The 17,256-nt window shown below is 48.9% G+C and overlaps 1 protein-coding gene across 1 annotated transcript in view; it reads left to right on the top strand.

The window, feature by feature from the left end:
* The window catches only part of SLIT1 (slit guidance ligand 1), a 187,712-nt gene extending 181,160 nt beyond the window's left edge, over positions 1-6,552 (top strand). The window contains exons 34-37 of the mRNA XM_003825418.6: positions 396-550; positions 1,626-1,914; positions 2,230-2,441; positions 3,255-6,552. Of these exons, the coding sequence (XP_003825466.2) occupies positions 396-550; positions 1,626-1,914; positions 2,230-2,441; positions 3,255-3,493 (895 nt within the window). The 3' untranslated portion in view covers positions 3,494-6,552. The remainder of the gene's footprint in view (positions 1-395; positions 551-1,625; positions 1,915-2,229; positions 2,442-3,254) is intronic.
* The last annotated feature ends 10,704 nt before the right edge of the window (positions 6,553-17,256 follow it).

Raw genomic sequence — 17,256 nt, 5'->3', positions numbered from 1 at the left:
AGGTGGTTATCGAGACCTCTAGAAACCTGGGCTGCCTGAGTTTGAAGGTCACTTGAACCATCTGGGTTAGCCCCAGCTTGGGGCTGAGGTCTCTGAGGCCTGTGCAGTGGCCCCATCCTTCCCCATCCCACCACCACCTTAGAGGAGGCTCCTTAATGGGGAGGGGGAGACTCGTAAGTTTGAGACCCCTGCCTCAAACCTCTCAGCCTTCCCCAGGGAGTCAAAGAAGGGGAGTGAAAGGGATCGTGCAATAGACCCTTGAGCCCCCACAGTCCTTTTCCTTAGATATTTGGTCTCCTGGGAAGCAGCTGCTGGTGTTTCTGGGGAAGTGCCCAGGCAGGGATGGTCCAGACTGATGCCCACTCCCTGGAACGGGGAACCCCCTCTTCCTCCAGTGCTGAGACGATCAACGATGGGCAATTCCACACCGTTGAGCTGGTTGCCTTTGACCAGATGGTGAATCTCTCCATTGATGGCGGGAGCCCCATGACCATGGACAACTTTGGCAAACATTACACGCTCAACAGCGAGGCGCCACTCTATGTGGGAGGTGAGGACCTGGCCCTGGCGGGGCCTCTTTTGCTGTCTGGCCTGAGGCCAGCCAGGAGAGCTGGTGCCTAGGGACTGCACTGTGGGAAATGCCAAGTGGGAAGATGATCCTGGTGGTGGCCAAGCTGCAGGTGGACTGGCCTCGCTGCCTGGAGCCCAGCTGCTCTCTGCCTAGCCCAGACTGACCAAGGAGGATGGATGCTTGGGTTGGGTGCAAGGTCTGGCTTAGGGGAGGCCCTGGGACTGTCCGAGCTATCTGCAACACCTTGGGCACCTTTCCTCTTGGTTTTGGGCTAGAAGGGGCTTTTCAATGGCTTCAGGTCCATTCCCAGTCTTGGGGCCCTCAGAGACCCAGAACCACTGCAAGAGACTCGGACACAGAGTCCCTGTATCAACCAGGGACTGGCTCGGCTGGCCTTAGAGGCTTTGCAGGCTAGATGACCCCGTCTACCACCTGAAAGCATTTCTAGGTATTGACGAGCAGGCTGCTGGATGCAGTGGGGCCATCTCCACCCTGTGGGAGGCGTGCTAAGGCTGGGGCAGAGGTGAGGGATGGCCCTGGGCCTCAGCCCAGCTCCGCAGCTTACTCCTTGTGCAGCTTCAGGCCAGTCATGAGCATCTGTCAAATGGGGCTTAGCAAGCCCTACTTCAGAGGGCTGCTGAGAAGGGACAGCCACAAAAGCAGTGACCTAGCGCCACACATGATGTCTCGGTCCTGCCCCTTTGCTACGGCTGGGGTCTCTGGGAGGTAAAAGCTAGCGTCCCAGGGAGAGAAGGCGCCTTGGCGAGGGAAGCCAGACTTTAGGAACAGGCACCTCAGAGCCGCACGCAGCAGCTGGCCACCACCAGGCCTGATGCCCCAGCTCCAATCACAGAGGAAGCAGCTTTTCCCTTTCTTCTGGGCAAGGAGCCTGGGCCCTCCAGGGTGGCAAAGGACCTTGGATCAGGGTTGCAGAGATGAAGGACAGAGGCCGCAGGCAAGAGGGAAGGCCATGGAGCCGCCCAGACCTCAGGGGTGGGTGCCCGGCATAGCCTGAGCTTGACTCAGCCCAGCTCTGCTCCCTCCCCTACCCCAGGGATGCCCGTGGATGTCAACTCAGCTGCCTTCCGCCTGTGGCAGATCCTCAACGGCACCGGCTTCCACGGTTGCATCCGAAACCTGTACATCAACAACGAGCTGCAGGACTTCACCAAGACGCAGATGAAGCCAGGCGTGGTGCCAGGCTGCGAACCCTGCCGCAAGCTCTACTGCCTGCATGGCATCTGCCAGCCCAATGCCACCCCAGGGCCCATGTGCCACTGCGAGGCTGGCTGGGTGGGCCTGCACTGTGACCAGCCCGCTGACGGCCCCTGCCATGGCCACAAGTGAGCCTGGGGCACTGGGGGAGCCCTTGCCCCTGCCTACCTGTTCCTTCCCCATGGGAAGGGCTGCCTCACAGTTTTCCAACCCATATTAGAACATGTGGCCTAAGCCAGGGTTTTATTACTTTTATCTGGCTTTCACTTTTTATTAATAGGACAAGGCCTATAGGGACACACACATAGTCACATGCAACTCCCTTTGTTTCAGTTTTGGGAACAGATTAAAGACCTGTGAAGTCAGGGCTGGGTGGGGTGGGCTGTGTCGGGTGGGGCTTGGCTGGGTTTGTCCTCACAGCGCCTTTTCTCTGTCTCCTCCAGGTGTGTCCATGGGCAATGCGTGCCCCTCGACGCTCTTTCCTACAGCTGCCAGTGCCAGGATGGGTACTCGGGGGCACTGTGCAACCAGGCCGGGGCCCTGGCAGAGCCCTGCAGAGGCCTGCAGTGCCTGCATGGCCACTGCCAGGCCTCAGGCACCAAGGGGGCACACTGTGTGTGTGACCCCGGCTTTTCGGGCGAGCTGTGTGAGCAAGGTCAGGGGCCCCCCTCCTGACGTGCCCTCCCCAGGGTCCCCCACAAATTGCTTTAGCAATTTGACTCTTTCTTCCTCCCAGTCTCGGCAGCCCTTCTGTCCTCCCCCAGCCCAAGTACCATGGGCTACTATGGGGCTTTCAGAGTCCCTCCACCCTCTGGGCACTGCTCCCAATCTCTCCTGGCCCAGTTTGCCCTGCAGCTCCCTTATTCAGGGTATGCGCCTCTTCTGGCTGGGGTCTCTCCTTGCAGAAGAGACCACCCAGGGTAACAGCTCCTGGCCCAACCTCTGCATCTTGGCCCCATCACCTCATGACCTGGGAGCGGCAGCAGGAAGTCCGAGGGTTGGGGACTCCTTCCCAGGCCCTCCCTGGCCTGCTTGACCAAGATGGCTTCTGCTGGAATCCGGACTGCTAAGGCTGGGCAGGGAGAAGCTGGAGAAACCCAGAACTCAGGCACCTTAAGGGTCCCCTAGGCTATCCCCTCCCCAGCATGAATCCTTTTCATAATGTTATTGCCCTCAGGGCCTCCAGCCTCTCTTGCACACCTCTAGCAATGGGGACCCCCGCCTCCCTCCAGCAGTTCAATCTGTCCTGGAGGGCCCTGACGCTAGGACCAGACTGTAGGCCCTGGGAGGAAGCTTGTGCATGTCAGTGGGAGGCGGAAGTATGCTGGGGACAGAGGTGGGGCCTGAGAGCCAAAGGATCCACCCCACAGATGCTGCCCTCCTCCTCCTCTTCCTCCTGCCTCCCTGGAGGCAGCAGCTCACCCATGGGTGTGCCCTGAGGCTTTCTCTTGGTGTCTGTCCCATCCAGAGTCCGAGTGCCGGGGGGACCCTGTCCGGGACTTTCACCAGGTCCAGAGGGGCTATGCCATCTGCCAGACCACGCGCCCCCTGTCATGGGTGGAGTGCCGGGGCTCGTGCCCAGGCCAGGGCTGCTGCCAGGGCCTTCGGCTGAAGCGGAGGAAGTTCACCTTTGAGTGCAGCGATGGGACCTCTTTTGCCGAGGAGGTGGAAAAGCCCACCAAGTGTGGCTGTGCCCTCTGCGCATAGCGCTGGGCGTGGACAGGCGGGTGAGGGCGGGCAAGGGGCCCCAGCCGCTGCAGCAGCGGAGACAGTCGCCAGCAGCTGCGCTGGGGTGCAGGTCATCACAGGACGGCTCCTGGGCAGCTGGGCCCTCCTGGGTGGGGTGGTGCCAGAGCAGCCTTTTAAAAGCAAATTGCGCCATAGCTGGGGGCAGCGGGGGTGGGCGAGGCCTGAGCTGCGGGCTGCCCTCTCCGGAAGTGCCTTGCACAAATAGGCGCTTAATAAATATTTGTTGAATGAATGTGTGCGTGAGGTCAGGCCAAGAAGTGCAGAACGATGACACCCCTCCTTACCTGCTACCTGAATCTGGAGAAGAAAAATGACAGCCTTCCAAACCAACCCTTCCCTTTGGCCTGTGACCCAGGCTGGCTTGGAACTGGGTCTGTGGCCCCAGAAGCCTCTTACCCCTCTGTGGGCAACCATGAAGTACTGTCAGCCTCCCCGGGAAGCCAGCCTGGTTCATTCTGCTGCTACAGAATCTGCTGGTGGTAGGCCAGGCTCTGGAGCGGGGGTGCCGCCTCCTGCTGGCCAGGGAAGGTCGGACCCTTCCCCCCTGGGCTGACTGGCAGCTCTGCAGCCACGGCTTGGGAACGAGGCTGTGGGTGGAGGTGGTTCTTAGGACCAGGCCTCTGAATCCTAAAGTTCTTGGATGACTATTGTAGCTGCGAGGGCTTATGTGGAGGAAACAGCCACAGGGGCTGCTCAGGGTGGCAGACCCCACTAAAGAGGGCAGAGGGTTCTTTGCTCTAGATAAACATCATCTGCCTCCAGACACTGGCCACAGTAGGAGCATTGGTCCTGGGCTTCCCCAGCCACCAGTCAGCCACAAGCTGTCGGTGACCTATTGGTAGAGGGACTGGGTGTGAGGGTCTGGGCCAGGGTGCTTGACCAGGGAGCAGCTGGTTCAGAGTCCTTCACACCGCAGGCCAGTAGGGAGCAGTGGAAGGGACAGTGCTCCAGGCATTGGGAAGTCCCTGCTGGCTCTATCACTCGGGGCAAACTTCTCCCCACCTGGGCCTCGGGTTCTTCAGCTGTAAAATGGCCAGAGGTGGGGGGCAGGATGACTAAAGGAACAGTGCAGACTCCCCCACTGTGATCTTGGGAGGCCAGAGGAGTTAGAAGACCTAGCTATCTACATTGATCACATCAATAAGTATTTATGTGCCTAACCCAAGGCTGGGGACTGTGGACGTTCTGGCCTAATGGACAGATGTGAACTCATCCCAGAGCATCGCAGGAATGACCAGGATGCCCGGGAAGAGTTGAGCTGAGTGGGGGCTCCAGCCACAGACAGCGGCCCAGGCCAGGGAGTTGCTGGCAACGAAGGAGCCAGTGGTGGAAGAAGAGGCCCTGAATATATGATTGCCTGACCACGTTGTCTTCTCTTCCATACACAGTGAAAATGTAGAAAGATGGTTTGTGAGGCCAAACTGTGAATGGGCTAAAGGGAGGCAAAGTTGCACTCTCCTTCCCCAGAGGGCTCACCAAGAGGGCACACCCCCGGGGGGTTCTGGTGGGCAACAGGGGTGAGCATGTCCCTGCCCTGGCTCCCTCCACCTGTGACCAGGGGGCATGGCTGGGTGTATGTTCAGGTGAGGCTCAGAGTGGCATTGTGTCCGTGTCCCCTGCCCAGGGCAGTGAGGGGAGCCCTTGATGCTGATTAGAAGGCTAGAACTGGGGTAGAGGGTGCCTGGCATGTCTCATGCCATGGGGACTCAATCTAGCAACTGTGAATCCTGGGGTCCCTGTGATTCAGAGGGCAGTGCCCTGCCCAATGTGGCAGGTGTCCTCATGGCAGGATCTGCCCCTCACCAGGGGGCTGGGATCTACTTGCTTGGAGCTCTGAGCAAGGCCACAATGCCCGCCCCCACCCCCAAGTAGACCACAGCCTGGGCCTCATGGGGCTTCTCCCAGGCCCACATGGCATCCCTCTCTTACTTTGAGTTTCCAGGCCACCGTGGGACCCTGCAGAGCGTCTGCACCGGGCTGGATAGGGCAGAAAAGCTCAAGGGCAGCTAGCTTGCCTCTTCCCTGGAAGAAAGGTGCTCTGGGACTCACCAACCCTGAGAAAGATAGCTTTCCTGGCCACCACCATTCCCCACCACCCTGGAGAAGCCAATTCCCAGGCTTGAAGGGCACTGGCTGGCAGGAGGCCTCTTCATTCTGCAGGAGGTGGAAAGGACACCTGTAGACAGGTGATGCTCACCCCTCACCTGGTGCCATGGGGCTGGGAGGTGAGCGGCTGGCATATTTGTTCCTAGGGAACACCATGTGAGCTTAAGGCTCCCCTGACCGGCCCCACCACATGGCCCAGCCTCCTAGCACAGCAGCGCTGACCTCGGTGCAGTCTGAGGATTGGAATCCACCATGAGATGATGTGAGAGCTGTGTGCCCCAGGATCAACTTTTTCTCCAACTTGGCCATCAGCCAGCGAGTTGCTAAGGACCTGAGTCAGCACTCACGTTGCCTGTTCACACTCCGCTTGAAAGTCCAGAAGGCGGCTACTGCAAAATCACCCCTCTGAGAATTCCTCTCTCCACATCTTGTCCCCCTTTGTGAAGACCCCTAGTTCGCTCTGCATTTTAGGCATGAAGAGATACAGCAGGGTGCGTCCGGAGGGAGCTGTGGCCTTGCAACACCACTGGCAACAGGGCCGGGGCTCCCGGTGAAGGTGTCAGGAAGTGGAAAAGGCTGGACTTTGTCTCCTCTTTGCCTGCTGGTAGCCTAACTGCAAAAGTATCTCTTTATACAGAATACTTACAGATTCTAATATATATTTGTATTTCATTTTGTTATAGTATTTTTATATGTTAAAGTCAACATCCAGCGTCTTGTTTTGCCTTTCAGATGCTATGTGGTCGTGGCACGTTTTGTTGGGGGTTTCTGTAGTCTTGTTTGGATCGACTCCTAGAGGCTGGTTTAGAACAGGCCCATGAGGGAGCTGCACCTGCCCTGGAAGTATTGTTTTAGACTATGTCGATATTGTCTGTTGTCTTCCACGTGAACATGACATTGAGTCACTCTGCCTTGTTGGTCTCTTTTTCTCCACCAAGGGCAGGCCGGGTGCTGCTGGCATTCTCTCCTAGGGCTTCTGGGCTGATCGCATATGGGCCATCGTCCAGGGATGGCTCCAAGGGGCTACACATGTAGGATGTCTGTCCCTGGAACTCCCTGCTCTTCCTGAAGAAGTCCATTCCTCCTGAAGGAGGGGGTCCTGGGAGAGGGCTGGGGGACACCCCCCGGAGTCTGTCAGTGCACGGCTGAGCTGGGGAGGCTGCTCATCCTCATCTCCCTTCAAGTAATTGCGGTGACATGGACATTCTGTAAGTTTGCGCACAGAGCCACACCCATCTTTAATCTGGCTCTAAGGGTTTCGGAGCCATCAGGGCAATCGATATAGTGTGACTTCTCAGATGCCCTGTGAGGTTCACTTTCCTGTCCCTAGCACAGTGGCTCTTAGAAATTGGTGGAGAAAGCAGGCACACATACGTCTGCAGTGGCTCCATCACCATTCAGATGAGAACACTGCAAGCACGATTTTATAGGACTCACTCAGGATGGATGTCTGGGTAAGGCCAGGCCTGGGCAGGCAGGCTGGGCAGGGTCACTGACACTAAAGGGAAGCCTGAGCCGGGACCATGAGCCAGCACCATGGACAGGTTTCTGTGGAAAATTGGGCCAGGGCAATGGTCACACAAGCCACACCTTCACAGCACATGGGTCATCTTGAAAGTGGCCAGTTGATATAACTTCAGTGCCTTCAAAAAAGTCAGGGATTTTGGAGGAAATGTAACGAACAGTGTGCAGGAGAGAAAATGCGTTCCAATGGGGTTGGATGCTCCTGTCTCACAAGGTCAGTTGGTTACCTGTCAGTCACCTGGCTGTCACTTCTGATAAGGCTGCACGTACACAGACCCATTCCCCTGCCGTGAAGAAACAATGACAAATGGGAACTGACAGTCAGGGGCTGTGGTGACCTGAAAGGCACGTTTTCCAATCTCATGCCAGCTGACTCTTACCGTGAGTTAATTCTGTCAAATCTTCATCTTTTTAATTTTTTTACAAAAGTCAGAACTCTCAATCTTTATGTAAAAAAAAGCTCACGAAGTATTTTTTTAAACACTAGGCTAAAGAAAACACATCTGTAGGCCACCAGTTTGCTATTTCTGAGTTAAAGGAAAATCAGTGGCAAATTTCACTGCTAAAGGGAAATCCCCAGCCAAGGGAATGGGCACAGCCGGGCTTGGTTGGGAGGGTGGAGGCCAAAAAGCAGTGCCCAGACTTCCAATGGGCGACATCCTGATTACTAGAGCTGCCAAGTTTTCCTGAGATTGGTGATGACACATCTCTAGACACATCTCTATCATCCCTAAGCCCAAAGCCCTCAGAGTTAATTTTTGAGATTTCCCCTCACCCCAAGGCAGCCAGTCTGCACCTCTTGGGTCAGTATTTTCATTATTCCACTACAGGATGACTACTGGAGGAAAAGAGGTCTATCTTAACAATGAAAACAACTAATCGGGAATGAGGTAATCTTCCAAATTCAGATTCAGAGGGGTGGCCTGGCAGTCAGCTGTGGGGTTATTTTTGCTGGATGTGGTTCTGCACAGTGATGGCACAGTCAGATGAGCCGCTTGTGGGCCCTTACGCTGACCCACTTCAAGCAGAGTTGAAAGAATATAATGAAAAACTCATGAGGCTAACAAATCGAAGGACTTTTTCTGCCATACTCCAACGTTGAGAGCTGGGGCAGCCCTGGCCTGTGGCCTGCACACTTCCCAGTGGCTAGCCTGAGGTCAGGAGTTTGCCCTCCATTGCTCCCTGCCCCTCAGGATGAAATGCTGGCACCTTTCCAACCCTGCCATGGGAATCTCAAGGATTCCTCCATTGCCTTTTCTTTTCCCTGAAGTTAGGCAGAACTCACAAAACGATTTATTACTTACATTAGCAAACAAGGTTTCTCTAAGCCCTGACACTTGGTGGAAGTATTGCTTTGTGGTTCCTTCTGGCAACTCATCAATTTTGCCTTAGGCTGCAAGTTGAATGCCCGGCTTCAAGGCGTTCTGTGCCCTCTTCAGTGACTACGCAGACACACTTTAATATCAAAGAAGTTTAATACGCTGCCATAAAATAAGCGCCTTGAAAAAGCTCATGGAATAGAAGTCAGTGTTAGAGAAACCCCTCCCACACATCCTCTGGCTCCACACCCCATCCTTCAAAACCAAACAAGAGAATCTGAAACAACACAGGACATCCTTCCAAGCTTGGATTTCAGTGAGGGCCCCTCTACCAATAACAAGAACACAGTTTCCTACGTGGCCTGATAGGAAAGCAAAACACAGAAGCACAAGAAGTCTACAAGATTTCAATATTTAAGAGACTTGGTACATATTCAAAGTTAAAATAACTCCAACTTTTATAGCTATACATATTGTTTTAAAGCAACTTAATATATTTTAAAATTTTATATATACACTCTCAAAGGTTCTTCAGGTGAGGTATGTAAACATTGTCTAATGAAAAATTTCAATGTTTCAAACCAACAAATTCACAGCATACATTGAATTTTCATCCATTAAAGACACAGTATATTCCAACACTCACTAACATAGTAGAAATCCAGGCCCAAGAGCTACAGACTGATCTTCCGGGTGGCCACTTGCAGAATTTCTCATTTCACTGCTTCGGGAAAGACACTGTCACACAGGCCAGGAGCACACGCTTGGTACCAGGAGGGTGCTAGGCCCTCTGGAGGCCCTGTCCTTGGGCAGCTGGATCACTGGCTAAGACTCACAAGACAGCAAAAAGAGCACAACTGAACAACTACGAGATCGACCTCAGCAATGACAACACTGGGAGGAACCAGAAAGACCTTTAAAGGAACGGTAGAGATTCATTTTAGAGCTCCCTGAATCCACAGCCGGATCAGCAGCCCCTGCCCTAAACTCATTCAGAAAGGTTGCGGCCTCATAAGAATAAAAATCCAACGTGGCACCTGAGCTTCAGTTAAATTGCATGGGCCTCCTATGGCCCCCTGGCCCCTCAAAGGCATTCATGCTAGCCTCAATTAGGGCCCTGGGCTGTGCTTTTCATACAGGTTGGGGTTGAATTTCTTAGTATCATAATGCATATGAGGAAATAATGCCATGAGTTTACAAAGATGACCAATGCCTGCACACAGCATTGGCCAATGACCTTGGAGGAGCTCAATTTTGAAAACTACTTGTTCCCTGAGGGTAAACAGCAGGCTTCTATTGAGATTAAGTGAGGCTAATATGGGGATTTTTCATACAAGGTAATAAGACTTGGGGAGCCTCAGGCCAGAATTCTATTGTACCCCCACATAATCTACAATGCCCCATTCCCCCCACCCCCTACCACCACAAGAAGTAGTCGCCTCCCCAGTGATACAATACAGGTCAATTTCTTGCCTCTTGCTTGCCTTCAGGCTCAGCAAGGGAAAGTTTTATCCTAACGCACCCACTTCAGTCTAAAAATACACTAGTGAAAAATTCCAAACACCATCATAAATACAAAAGAGAAGACATATTCCAAAAGCCTAAAAAACTACATTACTTCTATTAATGGTTATCTGGGTGTGGGGTATTTATTTTCACAAAGTTTAGGACGGTCAAAAAGAGAGGCTGCTTAACAGCTTTAGAAATCTGCTGAACTGGACACGCTGGGAGAAATGGAGGAGTGACTGCCCTCTTTATACTGACCTACATGGTGTAATCCCAGACACGAAGGCAGCTTTAGACATTTCAAGCCCAGGCACAGAAGAGGCTGATATGAAATGGGCTAGGTTTTAAAGGTAGGTCAAATATAGCCAAAGGACATTGAACTGGCCACTTAAATTTCTATTGTAACAAGTCTTACATTTACTCTATAGCCAAATGAGCTTTGCCTCAACTAGATTCTGGAAACCCTATAAATTCATGAAAAATTGCAAAATTTTCCATCTATGTGCCCAATTTTGATGTGTCTGGTGCTGGCAGATTTCTCATCCATTGCTACAGTTCTATGACATGAAGGAGCGTGCAGACAAACAGAAGCAAAAATTCAAGTACAGCAACCTCTCCAGCAAAGGCAAGAGGTCTTAGCAAGAGCTGTTCTACCCCCACCCTATCCTCTGAGACAAGGGCCAATGTGGGCCCTGGAATAAATGTTATTACCTAGGATCTTATTGCTTATGGGCAACACATCAGAAAGAACATCTGGAAATCTGCTCTGCAGATCTGGGTACTGACCACTGACCAGTTTATCATACACCTGTATATATATATAATATATATATATAATATAACATAACCAGATGAGAAGAGGGGGCAGTTAAAGCTCAGATTTGATGTAACATTACAGATCAAAGGCCCCAAACAGCTCTCAACCTGCTGGTTTTTGTTCTTTCTCCATGTGTGAACTGTGTTATGAAAGGAAGTCCACTGCTCAAAATATATTCTATAATACTACAATGCAAACCAACATCACTCAGAACATGAATTTGTATACAGCACAAGTAATAAATATTTTTAGAAAACTATTTACAACATTACTTCTTGTGAACATTTAGACGAGAGCAAAATTTATTTCTTCCTGCAAAGTTAAAAAAGTTTTGACTGTCTAGTTCAGTGCTAAATTCCCTGGCACCTAGTTTCTCATTCACATTTCATCTTAAAATCAGATTTGCTTACAAAGTCTCCTAGAAAAAACATTCTCCAGCATTACTGTTCAAGTGTCTGCCTCATTCGTTTAGAAAAGACAAAGGGAGGCCGTAAGAAAATATGCAAATTATGGTTCAAATGGATGACAAAACCCCTGCGTGCCTAGTCCCAAAGCTCCCTGCTGTCCTGGAGTTGCAATTCTCAGTCCAGCCAGCCCTGCACAATGAGGATCATGACTAACACGGGGGTGCCGAAGGACAGGGCACAGGGAAGAGGAACATGATCATAAAGCACTGGTTCCATCCCATCTAGGGGTGCTCTGAATTGTAGGACAGGACTCCTGAGAAGTAAAGCTGACCACATCTTAGAACAGATGGTATCATTCTGTAACCACTGGTTACAGGGGGACTGGCCCACATCTGCACAGATGCACACTGAGACAGGGAGAGAGGGGAGAAGGAGGAAGAGGAAAGCCAGGTGCTCACGAGCAAAGTCAAGGTGCAGAAGGTAACATGCTTATCTCCCATGATTAATTAGAGTGTGAATAGGTGTCTTTCACCAACATGAAAGGGGAACTGGAAATACACCTTAATGCTTTCTCTAGGCAACCAGTGGTTTCTCCATATCTCACAAGCATGGGTTTGGATTTCCTTGTGGCTACAACTAAGGCTCATTTTCCTGTACAGGCTGTTAAGTGTACAGCTGAATGTACCAACTGTGCATGCAAGAAGTAGGCTGCGTGGGGCACACCCGATGCCATACAGCTAAATGTACCAACTGTGCATGCAAGAAGTAGGCTGCATGGGGCACACCCGATGCCATGCCTGGCACAGCCATACCCATGATGGGAGTCCCACTTTGTTGTGGGATGGGGTGACAGTGGGGGAGACGTGCTTCTGTTGCATCTGTCCAAATACAGTGAAGGTTTCAAGGCCACACCTTTCTGCTTTCACTGTTGTTTGGGGGCTCAATGGTTGAGCATGGTAGCTGGGGAGGATGGGTGGCTAGAAAGAACACTTTTTGGAAAGCCCTTTTGACAGTTAATTTTCTTGTTAAAATAAATACTTTCTATAGAAGTATCTGAACAGGAAAATATCACTATTTACACAGTGAAATAAATTCCACAGTGGTGTGTATAAATATTATATATATGTATTTGAAACCAGTTACTAACACAGTCTCCGAGAACTATTTAGAATGCAGAAACCACACTAGTGAAATCAATAACCTTAAGCTATAGTGACTCTAAAAATAATCCCTACCTGTGGTATAAATATACAAAATTATGCAAATCTTGTTGGTATAGTCTCTTTCCCAAAAATTAGCTCCCAAATACCTCAGCTTTAGCTACAAGACAACTATGAGGTGCAGATCACAGAAAACTGGGGTTTAAAAAAAAGTGGATAAATTGAATAGCATTTAAACCCAACAACTAAATACTAGAGGAAAACAGAGTTTTGAGAGAAAAATGCTTCTAGTGTGACAAATTTGTGTTCAGGGCCACACTGGGGAAGTGGGGGACTGTCCCAGAGAATATGCCTCCTGGAAGGGGGCTGGCGGCATAAGCAGAGGCAGGAGGAGGAAGGGCAAGGTGCCAAGGATGGCTCCTCAGAACGAGCAGTGACTCGGGCTGGGCTGGAGAGCCCTGAACTTGTTCTGTCTAAAGCTGCCGGTGTCCTGACAAGATGCCACAGACATGGTGGTATTTTTAAGAGAATGTGTGGTCTGCACTCGAAAGTCAAACAGGCAAACACCAGGCATTTATGTTCTCATATCACAACCAGAGCTTGAAGAGTGAGAAACCTTCAAGTATATGATACAAAAGAGAAATGAAGGGTTCTAGGGGTAAAACCAACACATCGCATACTTTCAGGGAGAGGCACTATTCTTGGCTTTAAGTTCATGAGTAATTTGTTTGTGCTGAACTGCTGTTAATGGAATGTCTACCACAGTCAAGTTCACTCTGATTCATAAAAATGAAGACTGTACTTTTAAAGACTGCACTTTTAGTTTTCACTACATACCCTAATAGATATGATCACATGGCCCACAACTTATTAACAAGTAGACAACTGGCAAAGGGGGATAATTTTTCTTAACGCAAAAGCATTATTCAGGAATAATCTGTAACAGCAGCTGTGTACTGAGATGAACAGGCAAGACACTCTAAAATCTAAAAGAATTGCTGGACTGTATGAAAAAATGTTGGAGCATATGAAAAAAAAAAGTTGTGCCTGTCTACACAATTTGATCTTTAATGACTACTATAAGGATCAGTAGAGCTTTTCCACAAAAGGGTCAGGAAGTAAATATTTCAGGCTATGTGGGCCACATATAGTTGCTTTTTTTTTTTTTTTTTTTTTTTTTACATAACCCTTTAAAAAAGGGTAAAAAATCCATTTGTCCAACCCCTGGCATATTGTAATACCATGAGTACCTGATTTTTTTTTAAATGGACAGTCTATGCTTTCATGAGGCATGCATACTGAGCACCCCGTGTGGGATGGTCCCAGCTAGGGGAGAAAGTATGTGTGTCTGTGCTCACCCGGCAGCATAACTACACAACTGCCCCTCTGAAGGATGGAGCAAAGGACATCTCCTGAGCACTGAGCATCAAGCACTGAGGCTCTGGGAAAAGGAAGATCAGACAGAGAGGAGGTAAGTGGAAGGAACTGAGCAGCTTCGGTTCAATCCCAAGGCAAAAGCCTGAGCAAGGACACACTCCACAAAGTGCTCAGGGTGGTTCCCCGGGCCCCAGGACGGCATGACACAGCACAGCACAGCAAAGCCCTGAGAGCTCTGAGTTTCTGCCTGAGTCTAATTATCTATAAAGGAAAGAGACTGGACCCTCAAGTCTTCCAATCCATCCATTGTAGAATACACGACTCTGTTCTGATGTTTCAAAGGATGAATTATATTGAAGGCTGCCTCAAAAGACTTCCCAGTCTGGGCAACACAGTGAGACCTCATTTCTGCTAAAACTGGAAAAAAAAAAAAAATTAACTGGGTGTGGTGGCATGCACCTGTAGTCCCAGCTACTTAGGAGGCTGAGGTGTGAAAATCTCTTTGAGTCTGCAGTGGGCGTCATAAAAATGAAGATGACTATACTTTCAAAAAACTGCACTTTTAAACTACATACCCTAATAGATAAGACCATATGCCCATTGCACTCCAGCCTGGGGCGACAGAGTGAGACCCTGTCTGGGGGCTGGGCGGGGGGAGGGGAAGGCCCTCCCACAATTCTGCTCGTTTTAAATACAATAATCTTTTTATTTTTCCCCTGAAAAGGATTTGAGAGCAAGCATGGGGAATAGCACTTACTGCTAGGATATGAAGACTGCCTTACACAGATCAATTTCATACTTAAAAAAAATTCCAGTATTTCAGTGGATATCAAGTCATAATAAGACATCAAAGTAATACTAAGAATTCAAAATGATAATTGTTTCAAAACAACTAAAACGATCAGTGATTTGGGGCCACTGACAAAAATTTTTCACTGACAGGACATTGAATCACATTAAAAAAAAAAACAGCATAGAAACTCATACTTGTGTTGGTGCGGTGGCTCACTTGTAATCCCAGCACTTTGGGAGGCTGAGGTGGGAGCACTGCTTGAGGCCAGGAGTTTCAGATCAGCCTCGGCAACATAGCGTAACCTCGTCTCTATTTAAAAAAAAAAAATATATATATATATATATGTATATATATACATATATATATATATACACATATACATATATATATCCTTATCCTTGAGTTTTTGGAAAAGGAGGAAGACTACAATAGCTTTTCAGTCATACTCTGGTTATAACTCCAATTTTTTAAATCATTATTAAAGCACTTCAAAAGCCTCTATGTTTTATTTGTTGGCTTACCTTTAATAAAATTATTTTGAAAGTATGTGGCTGAAAAGGTATCAGTACCAAAATATTATATAAGAATAAACAATGCTTTGGGATTGTGATCAGACTTTGTTTCTACTCTGTGAAAAAACATTTTCCATATCTAAATGTGACATTCAGAGGACTAAAAGTCCAACTAAAGTAGTCTCAACTAATTTTACCAGAAACAAAATCTTGGCTTACTTTAATAAACAAGAAATAAAGCCAGAGTCAGTTCTGTGTGAGTGAAATGAGAGGCCCAGGCCACATAATTTTAGAACTCTGAATCCCTATTTGCTCGTGGGTTCCGGCTCGATACGGTAAGGTGGCCTCATTTTGGCTACTGTGATGGTTTTTTTTTAAGAAGATGGAATGCTAAGGTTGCTCAAGTTTAAGGGGATAGTAGTGCATATCGATATAACATGTCTCCTTTGAAAAAATGGAGACAAGGAAAATGAGAAATAAAGAAGAACAGAGAGAAAAGGGCAGAAGAGAGAAGGAAAATCAAGAATATTTGTTCCTGAAAAGGATGACTTTCTCAAGCAGGGATCAGCAGATGTTTTCTGAAGGTCCAGATAGTATCTTAGGCTGTAAGGGCCACACGAGTCTCTGCCGCAGCTACTCAACTCTGCTCTTGCAGTGCGAAAGCAGCCGCAGACAGAGCAGCCGCAGACAGAGCAGCCGCAGACAGTACTTAAGAAAATGGGTGTGGCTATATTCCAAACACATTTTATTTACACAAACAAGCGACCAGCCCACAGTTGGCAGACCCTTGACAGATCATCTGGAATCCGAAAGGCAGTCTGCACAGAACTTGCTGATAGTAACACTACAGCATCTCCCTCCAGCTTGTATCACGTAGCATGCTATATTTTCCTACTTGGCTCTTAGGTCCACTAATCAACAGGAATGCTGCCCATAAATGTGAATGACAGCTCCCACCCTCATGACCGAACCCATTACAAAGCAGGAAAAGAGGCCAAACCTCAATTCAAAGTAATTATCTTGAAGTGATGCCTTTTACTGATGACCTATCTGAACAGTGAGAAATTCACCTGCATAGTATGTGATGCATAGAGATCCCATTAGAAAGCACCACATATGTAAAGGGATGACTAAGGGCACCTCTTCTATCCATACGATTTTAGGAACAGTACAGCAGGAGACTCACAGCCTAAGATTATCATTTTAAATAAGGCTGCACAGAAGTCTTTAACAAGGAATCCAAGGGGCTAGTGACTGGTGACTTACAGAAACTAACAGCATTCCTATGAAGGAAGCCTCAGGAGCAGAATAAAGGTTTGCAACCTTCCTGCTGTGCTGCAAGATTGTTACCTGTCTGAGGAAGTGCTAGGGGTGAGGCTCAGGACCCCAAGTGAGGGAGTGGTCTCCTGCATGTCCATCTATAGCAGGGAGTCTCGTAGGATAGAAGGTGGGTGTCCTGAAGAGGGCCCTCCTCTACGGGAGCTATGGCAGAGCTTCAGTGATTGCTTCCCAGGCATCTTCCAGCTTCTCCAGAAACTCAGAGAATACCAGTGTCCTTTGGTCATCAACTTCAGCCCCAAGACTGGGACAGTCATTTCACTGAGTGTACACCCAGGAGAATTCCTTTCTGATTTGGATTGGAATGTGGGATGGACTGCTTCTGCATCTGGTGTGGTAAGCCATTCTTGAAGATGGCTCTGGGAAGAAGGTTTTTGCAAGGTAGGGAAAACAATAACAGACTTGAGTCAATACCACACCTGAGCTTGGAGGTATCTGGGAAACTGCTTTGCCAGTACCTGCTGTAGGTATCAAAGGGCCTTGCAGGATTGGCCCTCAAGTTTTGCTGTTTTCTTTCTTCTATTAACAAAATTAACTGAATCAGCAAAAATGAGATTCAACAAATATAAAAAATTCTAAACTTTTAAGTGTCATAATTATGTAGACTCTTGGTCTATTTAAATGTCCTTATTATAAAGTATAAGTTGATTTTAAAGATGATCCATTGCATTGTTAGGTATATAAAATACATACATACACATTAACACCTTTTCTCACACACAGCCTAGAATGGGAAAGAAGGCTATTATCTTTAACTGAGCTTTTAAAAATGAAGAACAACTTAGAAAAGGAATGGAATGAATTACAAACTTGGAACTGGAAAAGTTCCACCCACTTACTACCTTACACCTCTCCCTAACCT

Source organism: Pan paniscus, chromosome 8 (assembly GCF_029289425.2).
Source record: "Pan paniscus chromosome 8, NHGRI_mPanPan1-v2.0_pri, whole genome shotgun sequence".
In the NCBI taxonomy this organism is placed as follows: Eukaryota; Metazoa; Chordata; class Mammalia; order Primates; family Hominidae; genus Pan; species Pan paniscus.
The sequence above is the reverse complement of the archived record's forward strand: the minus strand, read 5'-3'. Positions and strand labels throughout refer to the sequence as shown.